Genomic DNA, 26,490 nt, shown 5'->3' with positions numbered 1-26,490 from the left:
GATGGGTCACAGTGAGTCATGGTGGGTGGTGGGTCAAATTCTTTTGACCCACGACCCACTCAGAAAACTTGACCCACTTGACCCACCGACCCACTCTATCTTTGTCTACAGTATTATTTTTTTTATGCATGCGCAAATAATTGGGTACAAATGGCAAGTCTGCAAAGTGATATACCGTAGAAAGATTATCCATCCGAAAAACGCGCACCAACCTGTGCTAGGTAATCACTACGAGCTAGAATTGTATCTTTTGCATTGGGCGAAGTTGGTGAGCCCGTGTAGGGATATGTCCGTAATCCATTGGTAGCAGGAGCGAAGCAATGGAAGGTATTCACCTAAATGTATACACCAAAGTGTTTCTTTAAGACTCCAGTCATTACTCATATTTAAACTTTCCTATCATTTATTTTCTCCCGTTCTCTTTGCGCAATAACTGACAGGCCATTGAATAGAGAATTACGTAGGGTTTTGACAGTGTAGATTGTGCAACAATGTAATACAATAACACTGTTGGTGTACAATCTGCATAGACTTCGACCGTGGTCGTATATTGTATTTACTTGTATCTTAATGTTTTTCTCACATTGTTTGAATGTGTATGACATATAGGAAATAACTCTAATGCGCGAGGAAAAGAAACTGTTATGTTTAAAGTTTATTGAGCATTTCTGCTGTATCGCCGGATCACACCAAAATCGAAAAAAAAAGTACTAAAGTAGGTGGATTACACAGGCTAAGGTTAGATTAGGTTACATTAGGTTATATTATGTTGTTAAAAGTCACTATAGGAAAACTGTGAAAAGTGCCAAAATGTAGTACATTAGGTTAGATTAAACTCAAACACAATGGGCCTTACGCAGAGTCAATTTGGCGTGTGATTAGTGCCATATTAAAGAGTTCGACTAACAGTGTTTTCTGTAGTAGTCAGGCCTTTAGTACGACAATAAGCATACGTCAAAACGACTCTGCATAAGGCCTCATATGTCACAACCTTGACATATCAGCGCAATTTCCACACTGCACTTCCCGCCACTAATGTATTTCTCCGTCAAATAGTCCCTTCCACCGCCACATACAGTACCACTTACAATATCAACAACCAACAACAACAAACGCCTTCTTAATTTCTACTATTCCCTTCACCTGCCTTTGACTCACTCTTCATCACAAACCAAAATAAATTCTCCAATTCACCCAGCAAATATCCTAAAATTGGCCCGGCAATTCAGCAGTTCTTTTCTTGTAAGTTCTCAGTTATCAACAGGCAGTGGCGTAGAGAAGGGGGGGGCGAGAGGGGCCGGGCCAGGTCCGACAATCTACTTTGGTACTTTGATGTTTGTAATTTTTTATATCTTTTTATGTTTATATATTTTTTTGTTTGTAATTTTTCTATGGGTACCTATAACAGCACTTGCCCCCCCCCCAAACACACATCCTGGCTACGCTACTGTCAACAGGTATATGACTTCCTATAGCACTTGTAATGGTTTCACACTAGGTATTCTAATCTTGTAAAGATAAAATAAAGCATTCTTACTTTGTGTAGAGTTAGTCTACGGCGACGGTGGAGTTTAATATCTTACACATCCCTCTTTTATGTGCAGTCATTCATTATAAACTTATAAAACTGCAGCAAAGTCTTAACATTTCATATATACATATATATTGATAATATGCAAATAACCTGCGATATTACTGGAATAAATTAGTTACCTGCAGTTCCAAATATAAGCAAAACTTGCTTGACTTCCAAACAACATATTATTAGATAATAACATCTGCTATCTGCTGTTAACTTTCCAGCAGAAAATAAAATTTTAAAGAGCAGAATTAGAATGTAAAAAAGAGAATTTAAAAATTACCTTATATTTGAAATTAATGCAGCTAAAAGAATATTATTCCGACGATCCACACTAAACACTATACAGCGTAAACTAATCTCATACAATTTCACGTCACAAACTGTATACCAAAGATTATTAGGCATAGAAAAAATATACCGCCTGTTCAAAGACAATAAATAGTTGGAAAAGTTATTTGTCACAATAGGACAACTTTTACGAGAATCATACAATGTGACTAAGAAATTTCGGTGCAGAGAAATTTTGGAGTTAGCAAATTGTAAGATATGTGGCAAATTTATAAATCAAGTATGCAAGAAAAATGAGTGAACTCTTGTACGGAAATTTCACCAAAATTTCCGCCACTGCTGAGAAGGGATATATAATTTTGGTAAGATAATCAATCCAATTTGAAATCAGGTGCCAATTGTTTATTTATTTATTTTGATTCTGATAGGAAATTACTTTTCTGGTTTATGTCTATTTTCCTTTTAATTTGTAAACATAAAAATTAATGTACGATAAGCACGCCATCTATTAAGGCAAAACTGATATTTAAGTTTACTTATCTAGCTTCTCGTTATCATACTAGCAAGACAACAGTGTACACAGTATAGTCAATAACAGCCAAAATTATGATTAACTCTTAAACCTCAATTTCTATTTAATTAAAATATTCTCAAAAGATATGACATAAATGAATGTAAATCGATGGATCACATCGAACTGAAACAAATGACATGCTTGAGAGTAAATTGTCATCCTTAGTTTAGGGTTGCGACTTGACCTAAATTAGGCTGGACATCCCAATTTAAAGATTTTCAGTTTCACCAATTACGCGTAAGTGGACACGACACACATACTCCTAGAGGTGACCACATAAACAGTGAAACACACATATCCCTAATAGTGACATGACACGCATAATTACTCCTAACACTGACACATATTCTTAATAGTGCAATATGTTCTTGACAGTGACACGACACATATTTCTAACAGTGACACATATATTATTAACAATAAAATTCTTAACAGTGACACGATACACATATTTCTAACAGTGACACATACTCTTAACAAATATTTTGTGTATATGTGTGTATTGAATTTTAGTTACCAAAGTAATTTCATTTACTTTTGGATTCTTTCTTCTCTGTGTTTCTTCTTTTTATTATGATAATTGAGAGGCGTTTATTGAGAGATGTAAACGAATCATCAAAAATTCTGCTGCTGAAAGTTTTAATTATTTAGAATGTGTAAGTAGTATATGGCTTTCCATGGCATTAGTTTTTTTTTTTTTTTTTTTTTTTATCTAATAGAAATTTGAGTACCTACGATATTGAATGTAATTTTGGGATTGCATGTAGCATTTGGTGCAATGTTCTGCTTTCATCCGCAACACTGTTTCAGATGAGTGGTCTAGATCAGTGTGCGATAGTACTAATATCACCAGAGGCGCTTTCGGATTAAAATATTAGTTGAAGTTTACTCATCATCACTGGTGTAAATCCCAGCGGATAAGGTGGACGTGTCCCCCCAATAATTATAATCCGATTTGAAGTGTGCTTTTTGGGGAGAAATATGATTTGTGTCCGACTGCCACAAAGGAAAGTGAGATGAAATTGATATCCCGTAGCTTGTTTCATTCTTAAAAGAATCCTGTAACGATTCCTATAATGCTATTGAGATCATTATCATTTTGCTCAAACAAGAGTATTGCTGCGTCATACATAATTGACTTTTCTTTCTTCATAGTTTTGGGAAAGTCATTATTTATATTATGAAAAAAAAAATGTCCTAAAATTTTAATGTGGGTCATTGTGAATGCCTAAATAAAAACATACAAATTATAAATATGCATGTATTTAGATTTCAGTATGTGTTCACGGTATTGATTTGTAATATTGATTTGTACCACTGCTTCATCTATATCGCCTGATATACAACATCAGATTCATCTCACAAATCAGATTTATCTACCGTAATATTAGTCTCGTCTCCTTCCACCCAGAATAAGCCTCAAATGTGTCCGCCTCCCAATCTTGAAGACAACTCTGTTTCCCTGATACTTCACAGCATTGTTTTTCAACTTCATAAATATTTTCAATATCGCTTAAAATATATATATATATATATATATATATATATATATATATATATATATATATATATATATATATATATATATATATATATATATATATATATATATATATATGGGAACGGTTTACCCGTCTCCCCAATATTGAAGACAGATTTACGCCTATGCTCATCATGTTCATTATTTTCACTAAGATACCATAGAATTATCTGAGTGGTGTTTGTCATGTAACGAAAATAAATTTCACAAAAGGTGTACCAGTAAACTGTTGAAATTTCGAATCACCAACCATATTGTCTTTTCTCCTTTCGTCGCTCGAAAGTAAAAATGCAAAAGTAAAAATTTTATGTTAGAATTTCATTGATTAACTTTTCCTGTAATTTCTATTCCTTCAGTGTAACATTTGTTCTGAACGTGTCAACTAATTGTCTACCCATCTTGTGAAACTGCAACTTTCTAACATTGAAATTAAATGAAAGATTTATGTGGATACTGGCAGCTTGCCATGTTAGGAAATCAAGAGAGCTTTATATCGCTGGAATGTTAACTGACATAGCCATAATTACATAGCTCTTGTGTAAGTCTCATTACCAATTCTAATTCTCAATCTATTCCTTTTAATCTCCAGTGTGCCATATACTTTTTTTTTGAACAACAGGGTTGGAAACTGGAAAGAAATAGGAGCGTCATTTCAGACTTCGCTTGCGGGGGCAAGAACACCCCCGACATAAGTCTTTCACATTTTGTACTAGTATATTACTAGACAATCGATTAAAGTATACGTATTCCTCAAACCCTTTGGGGGCCATTGCCCCCCTCCTGCCCCCCCACCTAAATGACGCCCCTGGAAAGAAACAGGCCATTTTTTCCCTGTTCTACTTGCTTCCAATGTACCCGTTTAGGTACAATAGGGTAAATGGGTTGAAAGCTGCTTTTGAGCGGAACACACAAACAAAGACGTATCCCATATTTTTGTGATTAAAATAAAACTCAAAATTTAACTCTAAACACTTGATCATCGTTCCCCGTACACCCCACTACTGCAGTGGTTGCCTGATGCTTACGTTAGAATCCGAATGATTAGTTATTCGAATAAAGGATCTTCAAGTAATCGTTTATTATAATATTCAAATAATATTCGTTACTGGAACAATCGCCCTGATAACAATAATTCCTCGAACAATTGTTCAGATAGTGACCAATTCTTCGAATAATAATAATTCAAACAATTATTTGGATAATAATTAATTATTGGAATAATTAATTTATTGAAACAATTGTTCATATATTAAATAATACTTCGAAAAATTATTTGGATAATGGAGTATTATTCAAACAATTATTCAGATAATGGAGCATTATTCGAACATTTATTCAGATAATGGAGCATTGTTCATACAATTATTGGGATAGTTGAGATTTATTCGTACAATTATTCGGATAATTTAGAATTTTTCGAACAGTTATTTGAATAATGAATAATTATTCGGATAATGGAAATTAATTCGAACAATTATTTGAATAATGAATAATTATTCGAGTAACGAATAATTATTCGGACAATGATTCGGCTAACGAGTAAACATTCGATTAACAGTGCTACTTAGGACCTTAAACTCATTCAATATATTTACGGAAGTATGAATACAAACCACCTTTTTTTCAATATTTTCCTTCCTCTTCACTAGGCCTATTCCCTCCCCATGTAGTAGTCTATAATGCATTCGTTATATTTTGTACTCATCCTGAGATCCTCTTTAACTGTCCTTTTCTTCTTAATAAGATAATGAATGTGTATGTGATGATGTAACGGATGAAAGAATCCCACTGGGTTCCCGTCCGTTCCTTTAGTATCTCAGAGCTAGTTGAAGAGAAGTTCCGCGGGGGAGAAGACCAAGAGAACGCAAGGAAGAGGAAATTATCGTAGTAGAAAAAAGAAGACACTGAATGCCTCGACATAACTTTTTCCATCATCCGAATCTTAGGATCTCTGTGTGGCGCAGGAAGGTATGTACACATAGTAATAAACTGTGTGACGCAATACTGCTTTCTTTCTTTTTTCTATACAAAAAGAATCCATTTGCATTTTGTAAACATCTAAACGTGAGGTCATTAGTGCTTCCTTACATCACTTCGGGTGTTAAAAAGGCATGAGTTGTGAATGGATCAACAAGGTCGAAATATCTCATTGGCGGAAGCGGTGGAGTCACTGGTAATTTTAGCTTCTACCTGTAATTGTTTTGGACTTGCGAGTAGTATTTGATAAATTTCCGTCTTTACAGGGAAAGAATAATTTGGTTTACTGAGGTTTTCAAAAACGTAATGTGTAACCAGTGGCGTAGGCAAGAGAAATTATGGGTTTTCTACATGATTTTCAGAAAAAAAGTACGATAAGATACGAATACAAAAATCGCGTGTGTTCGGGACAATAAGATTTTTTTTTAAAGTTTTACGTGTTTAAGATTAACGGAACTTAATATTAACCTCAACTCCAAACCACGACCAGGGTCGAACCCGGTACACAGACTCTTATACAAGATCAATTCTCACACAGTATCTGGCTGCATAGGCTATTCCCCACCACACTAGCTTACCTCCAAGAGATATAGATTACAGAATCACGCCACCGAAAGAAAAGTTTGTGTTCCAACTTCCGAAAGCATTGAGTAGATTTTCAATATATAAGCGATGTGAGATTGGGTGTTTAAACCCTCATTCCCAACTTGTAAAATTCTGTATACGCCAGTGACAGCAACAACATTGGATATTTGCTGCTATTTTGTAAAATAACAGTATTTTTTTTTTTAATTACCGAGTAAGTGTGACTCAATGAATAGTGTTCGTTCTTCCCATTCGAGAGCTGGCTGATTCGAATATAGATGCTAGTCATAGTACAAAGACTTTTCCGGGACTTTCCTTAATCCCGTCAGGTGATTATGTTGAGGGTTCACTTAATTCATAGCCTTCCTGATTTTATTCTCGGATGATTTTGAGTTTTAGCATCCTGTTGAGCACAGAGACTATATGAGACATGAACCTACAGCTTAACGTGGAATCCGAATTATATGAGCTCCCACCGGGAATCGTACCCGAATCTCCCACATCGAAGGCACATACTCTAACCATAGGGCCTATAGCCACAAGGACTCCCCGACTTCCTTCTTCTTGTCCTTAAAATTGTGTTATTTTCAGTGTAAATGCTCTTTCCAACGTATCTCAAGTCAGTGTTTGCCAATCTTTTTTCGACAGACGGCACGATACACTTTGCAGAACAGGCAACCACATCGCAACTCACTTGCGAAATTAAAATACCGCTAATTTCACATTAATTATGTGTTATCTTCAAATAGATAAAAGATAATCGAAAAGTGGAACATCTTAATAGACAATATTATTTTGCGTGAGATACCGTTCTTACGACTCACTTATCTGCTTTCGATTTCCTGCCATTTAGAAAATCAGCATTTATTTTCGCGTTTCTAAATAACTGCAAACGGGAAGCTACTAGGTGACTCGTGATAACGGTACCTCATGCAAAATAACATCGTCTAGGGGGGTCTTGATCCACTTTTCGATTATCTTTTATCTATTTGAAGATATCACATAATTACTGTAAAATTAGGGGTATTTTAATTTCGCAGTGATAGGGACTCTTAAGTTGAGCAAGAACCTAAGCATTGTAGCTGCTGTTGTAGACGTTAGTCTAGAATTGATTTTAATGTAATTAAATACTTGACGGTGAAAATAAAATATGTCATCGTATGTAGTCTAGACCAATGGTTCTCAACCTTTATTGACAGACGACACGTTTTTCTGAACGTCCAGGGCATCGCGACACATTTGTTTGATATTTTTAATTATAAATAATAATAATAATAATAATAATAATAATAATAATAATAATAGTGAAACCTATTAATTTTTTATAGTGACTTTATGTAACACTGAGCATTATTGTTGCTGTTAGAGGCGTTGAATAGGTCTGTCTCGATTTTAACTAATTAATTATTATCAAATTCTTCATTATTTTTAAATTCTAAAATTTCGCGACACATCGTTTGAGAAACACTGGTCTGGACTAACAGGTTTCCTTGATGGCATAAACGTTATTTCTAAATTCTAGAATATTGCAACACACTGGTTGGGAAAGTCAGTCTTAATGCTAATGTTGAGGTGCCGACAGGTAACACAGGCACATAGCCAGGATTTTGTAACAGGGAGGGGGGGGTCCGTTACAAACTACTGCAGTTATCACACCAGGGGTCCATCATTCTAAACTATTTTATTGGATACATATATTGGTTCGTTTAGCCAGGATTTCGTAATGGGGGAACGGGGGCATAACATGAAATACTCTGGTTACACACCAGGGGCTCGATCAATCTAAACTATTTTACTGACAACATATCCATATTAGTTTGTGAGGACAATAAAATGAGGATATGTTAGTAAGTATTTTAATAACGAACTATGAAGAATCTCGAGTAAAACAATGTAACAAAGAGTGTTAAAAAAGATATAATCTTCCAAGTTTATTAAGTTCTTCTGAGAGTTTATCTGATCGAACCGGTTTACCGATCGTCATTTGTAGTCCACAGGATTAGTATGGAGTTAGATGGAATTCGGAATGCTCCGTTACAGTAATATCCATTTTCAACTTGACCTCCGTAGTTTCCTCCACACAAAGCTCCTCATAGGAAAGAGTAACCAAACGCTTGTTGTAGTTTTATAATTTTAACGCCGATTCTTCTTTTCTCATTTCTTTTTGTTTCATCCTTCTTTATTTTTTTACATTTCTGGTTACGAAGGAAGGGGGGTCCGGACCCCCCAGATCCACCCCTTGGCTACGTGCCTGGGTAACAAAAATTTTTTTTCCTCTTCATTATATTTTTAGAAATATTCACAATAAACCAATCCAATTCGAGACTTGGAAATCAAAACTTTTCCAAATATAAAATACAAATTGAGTCAATGATGTTACATACGGGTAGCATTAGCTAAGCACCGGCTGTGTCGTCTTGGACTTGGGTGGAAGCAGATAGTTCTTACATTCCTTCGATGGTACCCCAACTACTAAAATACTCTCGCCTCTACACACCTATATAAGACTACTAACTACGCTACTGTCGATTGACAGTATATATATATATATATATATATATATATATATATATATATATATATATATATATATATATATATATATATATATATATATATATATATATATATATATCATTTATCAGATTTTGTAATTGTTAGGTTTGCAATTTACTATCAACAAAGTTTCCTATTTTTATTTAAATAATTTGCAAGTAGAAAGAAAAAATCAACATTAAATTAGTTTAAAACTAACTTAACTTTTTAAAAAATCCTGTTATAATTAGATTAGAATCGAGTGCATATTTGAAGTGTGAGACTTGTGGCATCGCGTTCGTTGAAGTATTGAATTCTTTAGAGAACCAAAGAATAGAATTTATTCCATATTTGAATTGTGGGATTTATAGCTTTGTATTCGGGTTATGCTTATTATACATGGTCAAAGAAAGCTTGAACAAGATTCAACATCATACAAGACTATTTGATGAAAAAGACGTCAGTACTGACGTAATTTTTATCCTGACTTCAGTACTGACGTAATTTTAACCCTGAATTCTATAGTTTCGTTCAAGAGATTTCGTTTCAGCCTTGTTCTAAACAATCCAATTCAAGAACATTCAATAGCCAATCAGCGCCTGCGTTGATTACAGAAGAATAGAAAACAACTATGTTGGCTCGTGGGACAGAGGGGCAGTTGTTGTATAAATATATTTTTGTTAATCTTTTCTATATTTATCTGATATTCAGTGTGTGCAGTATCATAATAATAAAAAGCAAATATCAAGACAGATAGTAGTGCGCTGGAAGATAGTAGTCTTGTTGATAATATGTGCGATACTTACAGTGCTTGCATGCTCATAACTATTATTAAATTTTGAGTCAATGACATAAATATTGATTTGAAAATTTAATATACAATAATATAGGGTGTAGGTTAAGAGAAAGAAGAGTCTGTCACATACACACACACACACATATATATATATATATATATATATATATATATATATATATATATATATATATATATATATATATATATATAACTTTTCTTACTTTAGTAAGTTTCGGACTGTTATTACTCTGACACATGCCCAAATAAATTGCATACAGATTGATAGTATGTGTGCAAACTGAAGTGACCTGGAAATGATTACATGCTACCCTTTCACTCATAGTATCTTTTTTTTTTTTTTTTTAATAGAAATTGTTCTTAGGGTAGGGATTGCGTTAATGGGTGTAGATTACCATTACGACGGCTTCACCGTATGGGTATAAATACGCACCCAGACGCATGCTATAAAATCCTGTTAAAAAAAACTGACAACTAAACGCGAGAATGCTATGTAACGAAGTCAAGACAGTAACACAGCAGGCGAACCCAGGAGGCGGTACGTCAGTACGGAGCAGGCGCATCATCGAGGAAATATGCGCATAAATGAGAATAATGCAAGAAGTACTTAATATCGCATTTAGTCCTTTTAAGTCTGCTATATTCCTTGTATTGGTTTGACACTAGTAACAAAAACTTATAAATATTTTAACCATAGAATTACCACTTTTATGACGGGCTGTTCATAACCAATACCGAATATTGGCAAGTTTTGTGAAGAAAATCTGATGCAGGTAAGGCCAGTAGCTAGGGCAAAAATTATATTGCCATTGCTTCGCTTAGTTCCTGTGTTTTCAGTTCTTTAAAATAGTTTTCGATGCCATAGCATAAATAACACTAAAAGGTACATTGTGATTCTGTTCTCCGTATGCCACATGAAGATTTTAAAAAAATACTTGGTACAGAGGACTGTTTTATACCTAGCTCTCTTAAAGAAAGCTAACCTAAACTACATTTGATGCAGAAGGGCCAAAATATTTAGTGAAAATTTGATAGTGTAGCTACAAATTTAACTGACATGTTTTCTAAAAGATCCGCAGAAATTTAAGAAAGAAACGCTATTGATATAGCTATTCATGCGCAAATTTGAGCTAAATCAGTATGCAGTTTCGCTTTTACCCAGGACCCTAGCCAGGAAGGGTTAGAAGGAACAATCTCCCCCTTAAATCACTTTTGTCTCCTCTTAAAAAAAAAAAAAAAAAAAAAAAATAACGCTGAAGAGAATTTTCAAACTGATTCAGAACCAATGAAATTCTTGCAATTATATTTACCAAATTAAATTCAACTTTGCGAATTCTGCTCATTTCTGTGCAAAATTATATGTTTCTTCCTAGATGCATCAAAATCTTTCATCGCCTTTACCCATTTCAAGAATTTCATACCGTGCCCTATTATTGCAACCATGACAAGGATTCAGGGATACCAGGTAGACTTCCAAACAACAGTGTCATAGTCCACAACGTTAGTTGTAAATATTAATAAACTGTAATGTCTTGCTTATTTTGGAAGGTAGAAAATTAAGTGCAAACGTTGAATACAACACATACTTCTATTTTGTATTGATATAATCTAAAACTGCTGTAATATAATTTTGTTCTAATGTTCAAAAAATAAATACTTCAATTTTAATTATTAATATGAAATAAAGTACCTCGCGGAGAGCTTGTATTAAGCACACAAAAATGAAACAAACATTTACGGTTTCGATAACAAATAAATGTACAATTTTATGGTGTTCTTTGATGTCTTTGTCATTGCCGCCTCAATCTTCATTTCTGCCTCCCCCCCTCCTAATAAATTTGGCTGGCTACGGGCCTGCTTTCACCAGTTTTCACAGTTTCAATAACTTGGTTTGGACTGCCACCTATCAACAAGTATATAAAACACGATCCAATACCTCTATGGTTGTGTAAAAATTGTTTCAAGTTCATTCGAGATTCTTGTTCAAGTGTCTTGAACAATATTCCTTTGAACATGTAAATTTGAAGTATTGAATGGTCTTGTTCAAGGTTTCTTTGACCGTGTACAAGAAGGATTAGAGAATCAGGAACTATTAGAATTTAATGCATATTTGTACTTCGTGATTTGTAGCTTTGCATTCGTTGGAAGTTTGGATTCTTTAGAGGGAATCGGTAGTTCATGATGGATGTTGACCCAAGACGGCAATAATCTAGGTTTAGGGTGCTGTAAAGCGGCAGGAGTTGTCTCTGTACCATTTAAACGCTGATTTTCCTTTGGCTTGACGTATTCTCTCGTTCAAATTTGTTAATCATTTAAATTATTGGTGAGAATTTAGTAACATTCTTAGCTCCTCACCAAGAAATTCAGCTATTTTAACATATAAATTTGCAATGTGTTAAATTGTCAGCTTTCAGATACATTTGGAAATTTTACACTTGTTTACAGTTACGAGTATTTCGTTCATTTATTAGTGAGAAAAATACTACATATTTTTATTATTTTGTAATTAGTAAATAGTTGAAGAAAATTAAGTCAGCGTCTAGATCTTCTTTATTTCGCTCACATTTAAAACATTAAAACTCAAAATAACAGTGAGCTCTTTCCGATAGTTCTACCCTTTAAAAAAATTAAAACAAAACTGTGTGTGAATTGCATTTTTCTAAAGAAAAAAATAATCACTAGGATAAAATATATATCAGACGCGGTTATCGTGATAAATCTTGACGAGATTAGCATGTTATGACACAGGCCGGTAGCCAACCAAAAAAATGTAGGGAGTGCCGCTAGAAGTTAGGGGTGGTGATCGAACCATATTATATTTCATCACCATATTATAGTTAATTTGCAAGCCTACCGTGAAAATTTTAGGGGGCCCGCAAAAATTTAGGGGGCTGACCCCCCTTGGATACGGGCCTGTTATGAGATATGGTATGCACTGTGGAGGCCTTTGGCTTCCGAGCTATTCATCGAAGTTGAATTTGTACGAATATTCATAAGCGTAATAAAGATTTGATAGATTTTTTCAGCAATAGAAAAAGTTATAGTTTTATTTCTCTACTACAAAGAGTTTCAGGCCATGCTATATGTGGTGATTAATATCCAGTGCGTCCATTTTTTCTGAATTTTTAAATTTTTATTCTTAACCATCAGGCGAAAATTTTTTATTATCATTAGCCGTCTATAAGGTAGCCAATAAGCGAATACATTACAAAGAAATAAAATATGACCTAATTATATATATATAAAAGAAATAGAAACAACTAATATAAACTAGAAGCCAGTAGCACTTCTGGAGAAAAGTCACATCGAAATAATAATAAAAGTTATGACTACATGCTAAGAGAAGAAACTTCATACAGCTTCAGGAAGCTCCATACAACAATTAATCTTTCTTCCCAATTGAGCGTACATTAGGTAAGGTTTCTTCCTGTGGCGTATAGTGATAACAAGTAAATTTTAAAGATACGATTCCTCTTAATTATCCAACACTGATAGAAACTTATTTTTAAAGAGTTTGGTTTACTTATTAACATCAATATTGGCTCAGTAATGTCCAGCAAGAAGTCCAGATCTCACTCCGTGTGATTTTTTTCTTACGGGGTTTACACTAAGGAGAGGAGATGTACAGTCCGGAGCAAAAAAAAAAAAAAAAAAAACCTGCAACATGAGTATGTAAGTTTATTGTGAAACGACGAAGTCTTTTGCACCAAAATAAGTGTGCAGGGGAGGACGCCAAGGTTTCTCCTGCGTGATTCGTGCCACTTAGACGTTATGTTAATTCCCTTGGCTATTAGGCGTAGTTTCACAATAAACTTACATGCTCATGTTGCAGGTTTCTTGCTGCGGACTGTACAAGTCCCTACTTCGTACAGTGGAGGAACTGGAATTACAGATTCAAGAGAATTGCCAACATGCTAATTGACTTCCTTTTAAAAAATATCAATTATATTCCTGACCGTTTGAGGAAACTAGTTAACAACACGGATGCCTATGTTGAGAGATAACATGTTCTTTTGTTTTCTTATGCAACGAGGCGTGGGAGACCCAGGTTCGATTCCCGGAGCTCATGTGGTACGGATTCCACGTTAATCAATAAATCCATGTCTCATATAGCTTCGATGCTTCAAGGGATTCTAAACTCAAACATGTATCGATCAATCTTATGTAACGAAGGACACGTACCTAGGTTTCTTCTAATAGATAACAATCACTGGTATAACATTTTTTTTAGTATCTAGTTATATTTTCACCCATCCTGTATATAAAATATTCCCAATTTAAATAGTATGTAGCCTATGTTTAAATGTACTCTACCTGCGTGATCGTCACTGTTGTGAGATTTCGTTTAATTGTGAAAGCTCTGTATAACAAAGTGAAATACTATATAATAATAATAATAATAATAATAATAATAATAATAATAATAATAATAATAATAATAATAATAATAATGTTATGAACTTTACTAATAAACATGTAAGTTGTTCCATTTTAAAGTCCTGACAGAGTCACGTTGTCGGGACGCGGGTCATTTTCTCCAAATTCGGAACAAGTGGTGTAAACCCTACTCCTACTACGCCACTAATTTAGACTGTTTATTTTCTTTGTGGTAGATCCATATACATATTGCTACTCAATAATATTAGGGAGCTCCTCCGTGGCTAAGCGGTTAGCGTACGTGCCTTTGGCGTGGGAGACCCGGGTTCGATTCCCGGCGGGAGCTCATGTGGTTCGGATTCCACGTTAATCAGTAGGTCCACGTCTCATATAGCCTCGCTGCTGAAAGGGACGCTAAACTAAAATCAACTCAACTCAACTCAATAATATTAGGTATAATATTATATTGTTAATTTTTATCAATTTGAAGGTTATAGTATAGAGTGTGTAATTAAGTTTTTTTATATTCATCTTTTCAACTAAAACCGTGAATAATTCTAATTTGAGGAACATACTACTGTATCACATTCCAGTTCAGAGATACATTATTGATCAAATAATTAATTTTGAATTGGTCTGCATATTCTTGCCATTATACATAGCACTCATTGACAGAGATTGTAAACTCTTTACATTAAGACACGCTTTAAGTTGTAAAAGACAATGAGAACACGTACACAGAATGACTATTTTACCATATCAGAAAGCGATTGTAAGATTAAAAAAAAAAAAAAAAAAAAAAACCAGATCCAAGACTAAAGTACGTATTACATTTTTCCTTCTTTTTGTGTTATAGATAACGTGATTACTGTCGACTCACTTTGCTGAGAAGAAGAATGTCGTGTGTGATCATTCTTTTAATTGAAAGTCAAATGTGGAAGCCTATTACGATTTTTTAAAAAATAATATCATACATATATGTTTTATTAAAATGTTAACCTGTTCTACACCTGCACCAAGCAATATTGTGAATTACATTGTTAATATTTATTTTAAATGCGATAGCATAAGCCTCGCAACAGCATCCTCAAACCTTCGCCGAGATTACAGACAAAAGATCTCCTCCAGTTCCTTACCAGAGGGTAGCGTTCCCAAAACTGATGCAACGTTCCCTCTTTGTACTGCCATACTGATGCGTTGCAGTAGAAAAGAGGTTGCTCTAGCGTCTAGCGAATGAAAATTGTGTTATCCACCGTTTGTTGATGCACGAAAGCTCTAACTACATTGTAAATAATGTCAATAAATATATAAACTAGAAACATACCCTGCATTTATGAATGAACACTAAGGTTACGAGTCCAGGGTGGCAGATTTTAAGGAGAAACATATTTTTGTTATTGTTATTAATATGATTTTTGCTCAGAATGATTCAGGGCCAAATCCTCATCTACCTGTCTACATGAAAATAAAAGTGACTATGTTTGTGACTTAGAAAGCGCAACACGTGAGGTATCGACATTTGCGGTCGTCAATTCGTTATAAAATTACATGGCGAGCAGATTTTATCTGATCCCAAACGGTTATACACGGTGTAGTCGAATATATGCGGTTAAAGGAGCACTCTGATTAGCCGAATGCAAAATACCTCAATAATTTATCACTCTACAAGCGACGTTCTCTTCATCGCCTTTGTGGCCAAGTCGGAAGAGCACGCGGGTAGTAATCCAAAGGTTGGTGGTTCACGCCCACCATAGGGTAGCCCTACATCTTTTTTTTTTTTACTTGTTTACAGTGTTGTTTAGACTCACCTTAATGTAAACACATTGCGCATATAGGCGATTTAACATATTTTGGGGGAGTAATTTTGTGGTCCATTGACGCTTACGGCATGGGGAACATACCTAGAACATACTAGGCACGTTCCCCAGGTACATACATGTCAGGCATGTGCCTAGGGGCGGACATAGACTGTGACTATCACTTGCCATCCATGTGATTTCTTTCTCAAAAATATATAAGGCACATACTTGACACATTCCCATGTACCTGAGGGAACATGATAGCCATATGCTTGCTATGTAATTGTGCTGTTAGGGTCCATATTCACTTTCAAATTATCAGCGACAGTTGCCACCTAATAAAATTGATGCGTTTGTTGATTCTAGTACACAATTGCTTAGAAAACGAAGCAAAACAACGCATCAAATGTGGGAGATGAATTTAGAACACCTAAATGGCTCATGCCTAGCACATCTTGTGCTGTTAGGATATCTGAAACAGTATGTATCGTACTTAAAGGACGTACCTAGAACATGACAGAAATATATCCCAAGTGACGATATAAAAGGAAATGACTGTTAAGAGTGCGAAACTGAGCCAGGTATGTAAATGCTGTATTTGTGATACATAGTTGCAAATATCAATTAGGTGTAACAAGTACCAAAAATGTAGGTAGCTGAAGTACGTACTTGGCACATGAATATTATATGTGCCAAGTGGGGTACCTAAAAAGTAGCTGGGACACCTAAATGACACATGCCTAGCGCATCTTGTGCTGTTAGGGAATGTAAATAAATCATTATCTCTGATTGGTCGAACGCCTGACTTTGATATTTAAAGGAAACTTCTACAAATATTTATATATTTTTTTACTCCAAAAAACTTCTGATGTCTGCTTGTGTTGTCTATAATTGGGCAAACTGCTGAATACAACACTTGAATGTTCCGTCCATAAAAAACGTAGCGTGCTCAGTTGTACACTGTCTTCCCTTCGCAGTACAAAATATTAGTATTCTTCCTTCCTCTGTGGTTTCATCTGAAGGCAGGAAGTTTGTCTCATCATCTATCGTCCGAATATACATACAGTCCGCAGTGTGTACCGCAAATGTCCCACTGTCAAAGGGAAGGTTTTGAATAGTACCGCAAATGCCCCACAAAAATTGGTTTTCGCATTGAACCGCAAGTGTGCAGTACCGCAAATGTCCTGATACGTGTGACTTTAATAACTCTTAAACCACCTGACCGATCTCGATCAAATTTTCAACATGGTCGACCTGGGATGGTTTTCATCACTTCACTTTGACGGCGCAATTTAGGGGAGGGAAAATGGGGAGGTATTTAAAAATGATCGATATTAGTGTCGAATCCATAGTTCTCGGCGTTCCTGAGATAAACAGTGACACTTCCGATGTCATTAAAATCCAAATTCAGCCCGCAACTGGGGGTCGGGAGGGGGAGGGAGGTTTATAAAAATGATCGAAAATGACCGATATTAGTGTCGAATCCATAGCTTTCGGAGTCGTTGTGATGAACAGTGATACTTCCGATACCATTTAAATCCAAATTCAGTCGCACAACTTGGGGAAGGGGGAGATATATGTGAAAATGATCGAAGAGGACCAACATCAAAGAGCGCTTCAGTAATAGTAATACATTTTTCTTATTCTAACCCAGCGAAGCGTGTAATTGACCCTAGTTTTCTAATAAATTTTCAGGTTTTTATCTCACAAATACATACCAACCCTCCTATTTACTCTCAGACAATAGTAGCTCTTATATCCAGCACGCAGGAATATATTTACCGACAATATGGAGAATTTCGTGCATTTTCAAATGCTGTTACATAAACATAACCCCGTACTATTAAGAACGTTAATGAAATATTTACTTATGCAGAAAAAAACAAAACGGATACGGTACAAAACCAATCAGTTTTATGAAAGTTAACCAGACAAAATTATCTCTAAAACAGTAAATTATATTTAGTAAAGTTTTCCGAAAGAAATTGTTTACTTTCGAGGCATTTATGAGATATAAAGAAATTAGTTGGAACTGTTTGTGAGAAGATCCAATGTCCGATTCAATGGATAACTTTCTTCGACAAGGATCATAAAACGTGGAAATACAGAAAAATGTAGAATTCTATTATTATTATTATTATTATTATTATTATTATTATTATTATTATTATTATTATTATTATTATTATTATTATTTACGAAACATTACTAGATCATCAAGTCTACGAGGCTCAGGTGGGCAGGTCATATAACCAGAATGGAATAAGTAGGAACGCTTTCAAAGTTTTAACTGAAAATCCAATCGGAAAACGACCATTAGGAAGACCTAGGCCCAGGGGGAAGGACAATATTAGGATGAATCTCGCAGAAATAGGAATACAAAATAGAAACTGGATTCAGTTGGCTAATATTTTAATCATCGGTCGGAAGTAAAATGGAAGTACAGTAGGATTGTATACGGAACAAAAGTTGAGTTTGTCTCGTCTCGAAAATATGTCGTGAAACAGTGAAAAATGACATTTCATTTAAGAAAGTGTATGTATTTCAATTAGAAGTGCTGTGTCTTGTCTTGTGTATCGCCACGAAACTTCAGTGTCGTGGGCAAATCCATCTGCTAGAGTCCCTTAGAATTTTTAAAAATATTCCTCGCTCCCAGATTTGCATCAATCCTAATATACGGTTCAACTAGAATAGGAGCTAAAAGGTAAATTTGACGGCCTATATCATTTATTAGAATCCTAATATATAGTAACTGGAATTAGAACATATTAAAAGAATAAATTATTAAATAAGATTTACATATTTTCGTTCTTGTGGCCATGCTCCTGTGCTGGTGGGTGTAATTGCACACAACTGATGACAGTGATACAAACATACTGATATACATATTTCAAAGTATCAATCATAAATTGGTATTTTAATTGAATATTAAGAGAAATGTGATCAATTTGATTTAATTATTGTTTTGTTTGTTCTAGCTTAACGAGCACCGAGACTATATGTGTTGTCCGTTTGCCTGTTTTACAAACTTTTCGGGAAATTATTATTATTATTATTATTATTATTATTATTATTATTATTATTATTATTATTATTATTATTATTATTATTATTATTATTATTATTATTATCTCTATTAGTAGATCCTACATCTGAGAACGAGTGAAATAAGTTTTGTAAAATCTAAAATAAATACCTAAACCATTAAATGGAATAAATCATCTGAAATGAGGTATTAACAAAGCAAAACTCACGAAAAAAATACATTCGAGAAAAGTGGACAAGAGACGTTTGGGAATTGGACGACTCATATGAGGTGTGGATGTAAAGTGGAATTGTACCAGGAACTCCGTGCCCCAAGAGCAACACGCGTTAGCCATTAAATAAGTGGGGAGGACTTGAGTTTAATTAACACAATAATTGTACTTTTAGTCTGCAGTCTGGTTAGTACTTTACTTCTCTCTGGTTCCTATGTCCATAGCGATATTACTATGGCTGCCTGTGCGATTTGTTCTCTTAAAACTATAATCTAACTAAATACATTTTGACGTTGCGATTTGCAAGGCGACGCTCAGACAAGTAAAAATTCTCTTCATTCATAATATGCAAATATTATTTCCACTAGCGTGTGCAGGACATTGGGAATGTGGGTGCCAGATCTAAAGTACCACCAGGTGGAATGTCGTCCTCCCCCCCTTTCCCCTAAGAAAAGATAGCGTCATTGCACCCGACGCTGCGTCGGCGACGCACGGCACACATGCAGACGGGAAATAATTTGCACGTAATCTCTCCTCAGTTTGTAATAATTCAACATAAAAAAAGTTTGTCTAATGGGGTACTAAGGCACCCATGGCACCCACGTTGCGCACGCCTATGATTCACGGGAGATTTCATGAAGGTGAAGGTGAAGGTGATTGTTCCAGTTGATGTAGGGGAGACGAGGCATATGCAAGCAATGGTTAGAAAAACGCATACGTATGAGGTTCCAATTGGATCCCCAGGAAGTGCGATTATAATGGAAAGGGGGTCATTAATTAGATTGACCCTTCACTTGAAAGGATACAAGAGCGACTTCTATTTTTCATGTATCTTTCTTTTGGATTCTTGAAGATACATAGTTAGTTAAATCTTTGAGACTTCATTTTCAGTAGAAACTCTTTACTTGCCATTGTGATAAAAAGAAACCAGACAACTAAAAAATTACTACACATACATAATAAAGTATTAAATGTTTGAATATGATATTATTTAAATAAAAACACTCTAAAATAGATATTTAAACAGGCACTGACGAATTAATGTGTTTATATTTTATTTTGTTTTTGAAATCTCCCGTTTTAAAGACAAAAAAATGTTAATGAAAACAACGTGATACATATCACTACTACTACTACTACTACTACTACTACTATTACTACTACTACTATACTACTACTACTACTACTACTACTACTATTAATAATAATAATAACAACAACACTGTAATACTACTACTACTACTACTACTACTACTACTACTACTACTAATAATAATAATAATAATAATAATAATAATAATAATATAAGAAGAAGAAGAAGAAGAAAAAGAAATAGGAATTTTCTACTGACAGTTAGTTGTACGTAGTTTTTAGCTTTAGGTGTAAGCTTTAGCAGTCTCATACGCCAAAGTGTGAGCTTTAGTTCCTACCTGCTAGAAGGAACCTCTACTTATAGAAACAACATGTAGGATATGGGTTTGGTTGTTTTTCGATAAAATTTAATTTAGAAACACTTTATATTAAAATCAATTGATAAATATAAAAAAAGTTTGCCATCACCAGAAGATAAAGATAAAATTATTTTATAACACTGACTAGCAGCGTTCACCCCGCTTCGCTGCGGTCACCCCGGAACGCAATAAACTTTGTTACTTAGATAATTTTTACTTTTTCGCTTTCAAGTGATATGATAAAAACCATAGAAGATTGCAGTAAATCTTAACATTATATCGCCTGTCATTTATGTTAACCCGCCCCGCTTCGCTGCGGTCATCCCGGTGCTGGCATATTGTAAAAGTGTCTGTAAAAATAAGCAAATCAATTAAAAAATTTTAAACAGAAGATTCAAGCTATTTTCCGCTGTATATCGCCTGTCATTTATGTTAACCCGCCCCGCTTCGCTGCGGTCATCCCGGTGCTGGCATATTGTAAAAGTGTCTGTAAAAATAAGCAAATCAATTAAAAAATTTTAAACAGAAGATTCAAGCTATTTTCCGCTGTATATCGCCTGTCATTTATGTTAACCCGCCGAGTGACACGGTCATGCGGGTTGCATATAAATACGTTTATTTTTACCTATGATGAACTAATAACAAAGGATTTGTACGTTATGGACACTTGAATGGTCAATTATCTCAAGACACTGGTAATTAAAAATTAAAGTGATATGATAAAAACCATCTAGGGTCCAAATCCTAATAACCCCCCAAAAATGAAAGAAATTGGTTCAGCCGTATTAGCGTGATGAGCGGACAAAGGATTTTGTACGTTCTCTTTTATATATATAGATTTAGTAATTTAAAACGTAAAAAACCTCAAAACTTTATTTTAACCGAAATTTACATACATTATAAATACGGTATGAAACTTACATGATTTGATGTGATGATTTCTCATAGTAATCTTTACAACGTGATATCATACATAGCTGTTTCTATAAATACAGATTCCTTCTAACAGGTAGGAATTAAAACTTTGGGGTATGAAATTGCGTCTCACTTAGATTCACTGTCTAAGCGAGTGTGAGTTATTTGTCCAGGTCGGTCTTTTTCTACACAAAGAAGCACTACACATAAAGCTGAAGTGTGTAAAGCTGAAGCGTAAACAGTGTAGAAAATTTTGATTTCTAGTTTTCAGTGATATATATCATGTTATGGTTTACATTAACAACTTTTGTTTTCCTGTCTTCAAGATGTATATATTTATAATACAAAATAATAAATAAATAAACACATTAGACTTGCCAATACCTCTTTGAATATCTACTTTAGAGTTTGAGTTAATAATGCTATTCAGGCACTGAATAATTTATTATTTTGATTATCCGTATTTAAAATTATAACCTCTTTTTATCTCACCATATATACAAATTAGTTTTCTACACTTTTATATACGGTACACTTCTTACAACGAATGTATATGGCATGTTACTTCAAATAAGTTATAGGACCGATATGTGTCATATGATATACTTTTCTGTATAAAACATTTTTTAAAAGTCATTACAGATAATAGTTTCAGTAAAATTTCTATGAACCATTAGCAAATACACACCTATAACATGATAAGTAATCTTTTGTATAAAACTGCAAGGAAACACTGACAATTAGTACTGTCATAGCTGTGATTATAATAAGATATTGTAATGTTACATGGAATTCGTGACAAATACTGTCAAGGCATTTTTGTAAATTTAAATCTACTCTTAAATTAATCGCGGTACCACTCATATTAAGTAATCTTCGATATTATACGATCATTACTTGTTTAAATATGAACTATATATCCTGTGATTCGTTTTACAATAATTTAACTCAAATCTCTTATAGTGTATAACATATTGACTTAAAATTTGTGAAAATAATTCTGATACATGTAACTAATAGAATAGGTCTGGACAAGGCCTGGATGAAAGTAAATTGCAGGGACAGTGGTGTAGTTGAAAATTATTGTAATATCCCAGTATTATGAGTGCTCTTTGCAACATTAACAGTGTGTCTTCGTAAAAATGTCATACAAAATGGTGGTTAATTATCTCTAAATATTTTGAATCCAAAGGATGCATAAAAAATAATAAACTTATTTCCTTAGCCAAAGGGTCCAGCTCTTTCCTGCACTGGCGTGGGGCCTGGGACAACTGCCCAGCTTACTCTCAACACGGAACGGTTTTGGGTTAATGTATTACTGAATAAAATAGTATATTTCTAGAGCAATAGCGGGGTAATTAAAACTACAAAATAAGATTTGTATTCCAAAGGATGTGGTAGAAGGTGTGGTGAAATGGAAACAAGGGGCAGAAGGAAAAATCTATAATTGCGTGGAGGAGTACTACAGCGGATAACATCCACAAGAAGAAAAGCTGATGACTGTAATAATGAGAGCTTTTCAAATGGAGACACGTAATCTATCATAAATGCTAGAATACTTACGATTGTGATTATGATGATCTCATCAATTATTGTGTTGGAGCTCCATTCGGACTCATAGTTAAAGACTTTCCTTAGATGTGCATGCACGGGAGTATAAACAAACATGATAAAATCTCCAGTTGTGAATCAGATTCAATATTATAGTAATTTCCGTCCTTCATAATTTTGCTATTGTGTACGGATGTAAAGCAAAATCAAAGCCCACTATGATTCAGCTGTTTAACAATCGTTTGATGTCCACGTCTAGTATTAACTACAAAGTAGATGAGTCAGATTCCAATGTAATTGTGTTGTAACAACTATAATTTATGGTATGGTGTCACTCAAAAGTTTCTGAACACCCTGAATTTGTGTGAGCATCTTCTTTCGACCTACACCTATTATTTTGGCACGAGAACTTTGCCGCCTGTCCAAAGCATAAAATTTGGTGACAGTTGCAACGGGATCTGAGATATACTATAGATGATATATTTAATTATAATTCTTAAAATAAACACAAAAAGACAATTTGTAATATATATTTCATGGTAACCTATATACAAAAGTGTGGAAGGTTCGAAAGATATAGATATACGGGGTCAGTGCAGTGACAGAAATTGGAAAAGGAAATAAGTTTATACATTTTATAATTCTTGATAACTGGTTGATATCTTAACGTTCTAAAAACCAGAAAATAACTATACTTTGAAACGTGTTCACGATGATTTCATATCCTCAATTTTTGGTTGTTGGAATAGCGACGACGAGCACTACATATACGCTTCCACTGAGTGACAATTGAGCAGAAGGCCATATATAGGCTGTAATAAACACTTTTCAAAATATGGTACTTTTGGCTTTTTTAAACGCTGACATATCAACAAGGTTTAAAGATCTACAAAACATATAAAACTTGTTTTTCTTATGAATTTATATCACTGTATTGATCCTGTATGTCTATATCTATCAAACAAAACTAATGTTTTACTTACCTTCCACACTTTTGTTCATATTATGCAATATCTATTACAAATTATCTTTTTTATGTCCAGTTGAAGAATTATAAGGTAACCAAGGAAGTTCAGTTGCTTTTTGTGGAAGTCTGTGTTCAATCGGCCCTCATATCTGGTTGTAGCAGTTACACCGTAAACTTGCGTAAGGACAGAGTAAACATGGAATCTTCACAGAGGATCATAAGGGCGTGTATGCTCTACGAGTTCAAATTTGGATCAAACGCCGCTGCAGCGGAGCGGAAGATATGGGAGGGTGTGGTGACTACGCGGACGGTGCAGCGATAGGTAGTTTAAGGACGGTAATGAAACATTGAAGACGCACCACGTACCGGAAGACCAACGCATGTACAAAACGAAAAACTTCAGACAGCAATTGAGGCGAACAGTAGCCAGCCATGTGAGGAACTGGAACTACAATTCAGTATGAGTGGAGAAACCATTCGGCAGCACCTCCATCAACTTAGGAAGCACTACAACTTAGGTTGATGGGTCCCACATGATATGACTCGGGGCCAGAAGGCAACACGAGCAGATACCCGTGTTTCTTTGCTGTCTTGTCTGAGGAAGGAGCCATTTCTGGACAGGGTGTAGACATCTGATGAGAAGTGGAACCTGTACAAAGCTCACGACGCTGTCATCGTTGGTTAGCATCCCATGAACCGGTTTCAAAACAGTCGAAACCAGTGCTGCACCAGAAGAAGGTCCTCCTATGTGTTTGGTGGACTGTTCGCGGCATCGTGTAGTGCTGTAGAAGCTGGAACGAGAACTGCTACCAGCTGGTCAGAGCATCAATGCAACTGTGTACTGTCAGCAATTGAGCCGTGTTCAAGAAAACTCAAAACTTTGGAGCCAGCACTTCTCAATCGCAAAGGGGTCCTCCTGTTACAGGACAACGCTAAGTCCCTCAGGGCTACGATGACCCGGGACACCATTCTACGCCTTGGATGGGAAACACTATTGCATCCGCCATACTACCCGGACATTGCACCATCCAATTATCACCTGTTCCATTCCTTGGACAATCACCTTAGAGGACACCAGGTCAAATCCCTAGTAGAGGTGCAAAGTGCACTTGATACCTTCTTCACTTCACGACCCACCAAGTTCTACCGCGATGGAATGGCCTACCAGAACGTTGGCAGAACGTCGTCGATGTTGATGCGGACTATTTTCAATCTTCCAGTTACGTCTTAGGTGACATATGGATGTTCGAAGGTGGTGGGTGAAAAGGCGATAGAACTTTCTTGGTAAACTTCATACATATATCATTCCGACAGAACTATCGCCAAACTTTAATCCTAGACAAAACTACTTCTAACACACAGCGACAAAGTTTTCGTGCCAAAATATTAAGACCACAGTACCGGCAGATGCTAACTCAAATTCGGAGTGTTCGAAAACTTTTGACCGGTAGTGTATATTACTTCATCAAATTTCATTTAATACATTTCTTATTTATAAGCTTTTGTTTTACTATTCAACATACGGTACACGCTAAATTCTGTGAATTCTGTGTGATTCTAATGAATAGACATTTAGGAGAGGAAATGTCACAGGATTACTAATAACTGCAAAGATTAGTTTTGCACAATGCTCGTATTTAAAGAATGAGGTTAATAACTCAAAAGAATTTCCGAAATTTTACAAATAGAACAGTGGAGGGAGAAGGAGTATACAACTTGATATTTGAAGAGAATAGACAGTGTTTCAAAACGTTTAAAGCTTACGGTGTTCAACTCCACTAAGGTTTGCATTTCACGCTGCATAAGGATTTCAGATTGAACTGAAGGCAACTTTGCGGATCAACGGCATTTGTGTAATTGGAATACAAGTTTGAAACTGAAGATTTTTGAACGTATTACCATTGTTACTTCTAACACTATAACGCTATTATTAATTACTATAGTGCTGCCAAAATGTCTTGAGACGTGGCAAAAATGCGAACTAAAGCTCACCCTCGACACACCCACGCGTTGAGCCAATAAGGGCTCAGCTGTTGTTAAACGGGAGAGAATTAGCGAAAGGAAGCCGAATTTCTTCAGTCGACAGCAGCGCTCAGAACAGAAGACTAGGTGTCAACTCAATGTGGTATATCTATAACACTGCAATTAACCGACCGTGAGCGATTATAGACGCATTTGTTTTTTCTGGATGTCCTCGCTGTGTCAAGAAGCATCTTATCTCCCAGATCAGCGTTGTAGAAATCTTGACAGGTAATTTTCGTCCATTTGAACACAA

The 26,490-nt window shown here is 35.1% G+C and overlaps 1 protein-coding gene across 3 annotated transcripts in view; it reads left to right on the top strand.

Annotated features, from left to right (window-relative positions):
* RhoL (Ras-like GTP-binding protein RhoL) overlaps nucleotides 1-26,490 on the top strand; it is a 135,079-nt gene that overhangs the window by 31,927 nt on the left and 76,662 nt on the right. Inside the window, exon 1 of one of the 3 annotated variants that reach the window (XM_081747480.1) lies at nucleotides 5,766-5,952. The exons of the other annotated variants lie outside the window; for them this stretch is intronic. Coding sequence (XP_081603606.1) covers nucleotides 5,893-5,952 — 60 coding nt within the window. The 5' untranslated portion in view covers nucleotides 5,766-5,892. Of the gene's footprint in view, nucleotides 1-5,765; nucleotides 5,953-26,490 lie in introns of those variants that run through there. 3 annotated transcript variants of the gene reach the window in all.

The sequence above is a fragment of the Thermobia domestica genome, unplaced genomic scaffold (genome assembly GCF_964235325.1).
Source record: "Thermobia domestica unplaced genomic scaffold, izTheDome1.hap1.1 HAP1_SCAFFOLD_262, whole genome shotgun sequence".
Classification (NCBI taxonomy): domain Eukaryota; kingdom Metazoa; phylum Arthropoda; class Insecta; order Zygentoma; family Lepismatidae; genus Thermobia; species Thermobia domestica.
Note: the sequence above shows the minus strand (reverse complement) of the source record. Positions and strands in the feature narration are given on the sequence as shown.